The sequence below is a fragment of the Numida meleagris genome, unplaced genomic scaffold (assembly GCF_002078875.1).
Source record: "Numida meleagris isolate 19003 breed g44 Domestic line unplaced genomic scaffold, NumMel1.0 unplaced_Scaffold545, whole genome shotgun sequence".
NCBI classification, from domain to species: Eukaryota; Metazoa; Chordata; class Aves; order Galliformes; family Numididae; genus Numida; species Numida meleagris.
In genome coordinates this window covers 12,913-13,968 of record NW_018364761.1, presented here as the reverse complement: position 1 = coordinate 13,968, position 1,056 = coordinate 12,913, and the positions used below count along the sequence as shown (strand labels likewise).

General features: G+C 65.6%; 1 protein-coding gene across 1 annotated transcript in view; it reads left to right on the top strand.

Moving 5' to 3' along the window:
• Positions 1-1,056, top strand: part of LOC110391842 (cleavage and polyadenylation specificity factor subunit 1-like) — a 30,776-nt gene that overhangs the window by 17,294 nt on the left and 12,426 nt on the right. Inside the window, exon 3 of the mRNA XM_021383790.1 lies at positions 468-646. Coding sequence (XP_021239465.1) covers positions 468-646 — 179 coding nt within the window. The remainder of the gene's footprint in view (positions 1-467; positions 647-1,056) is intronic.

Sequence of the window (1,056 nt, the reverse complement as noted above, 5' to 3'; positions counted from 1 at the left end):
TCCTTTGCCCTGAGTGTCCCCATGTCCCCTGATGTCCCCCTGTCCCCTGCTGTCCGCAGTGAACCAGCCACACTTTGTCCTTTGCCCTGAATGTCCCCATGTCCCCTGACGTCCCCATGCCCCCCGGTGTACCCCCGTCCCCTGAGTGTCCCCATGTCCCCTGCTGTCCCCTGTCCCTCCAATGTCCCCACACCCCCTAGTGTCCCCCTGCCCCCTGATGTCCCCATGTCCCCCACTGTCCGCAGTGAACCAGCCACACTTTGTCCTTTGCCCTGAGTGTCCCCATGTCCCCTGATGTCCCCACAGCCCCTGCTGTCCCCCTGTCCCTCTGATGTCCCCATTTCCCCTGATGTCCCCATGTCCCTCCAATGTCCCCCTGTCCCCTGCTGTCCCCCTGTCCCCTGGTGTCCCCTGTCCCCTGGTGTCCCCCTGTCCCCTGATGTCCCCGTGTCCCCCTCTGTCCGCAGTGAACCAGCTGCACTTTGTCCCCGTGGACCTGGGCTCCCCGCTGGTGCACTGCGCGGTGGCCGACCCCTACGTGGTGCTGCTGAGCGCCGAGGGCCAGGTCTGCTGCCTCGTCCTCAAGAGCGACACCTACGGCGGCCGCACGCACCGCCTGGCGCTGCTCAAGACCCCGCTGCACCCCGTGAGTGTCACCCGCGCGTCACCCGCGCGTCACCCGCCGCGTCGTGTCACCCGTGCGTCACCCGCGGCATCGAGTCACCCCCTGTGTCACCCGTGGTGTCGTGTCAGTCGCAGTGTCACCCGTGGTGTCGTGTCACCCTCGTGTCACCCATGGCATCGAGTCACCCCCTGTGTCACCCATGGTGTCATGTCAGTCACAGTGTCACCCGTTGTGTCGTGTCACCCGTGTGTCACCCGCAGCATCGAGTCACCCCCAGTGTCACCCGTGGTGTCGTGTCAGTCACAGTGTCACCCGTGGTGTCGTGTCACCCGTGCGTCACCCGCGGCATCGAGTCACCCCCAGTGTCACCCGTGGTGTCGTGTCAGTCGCAGTGTCACTCGTGGTGTCGTGTCACCCGTGGTGTCGTGTCA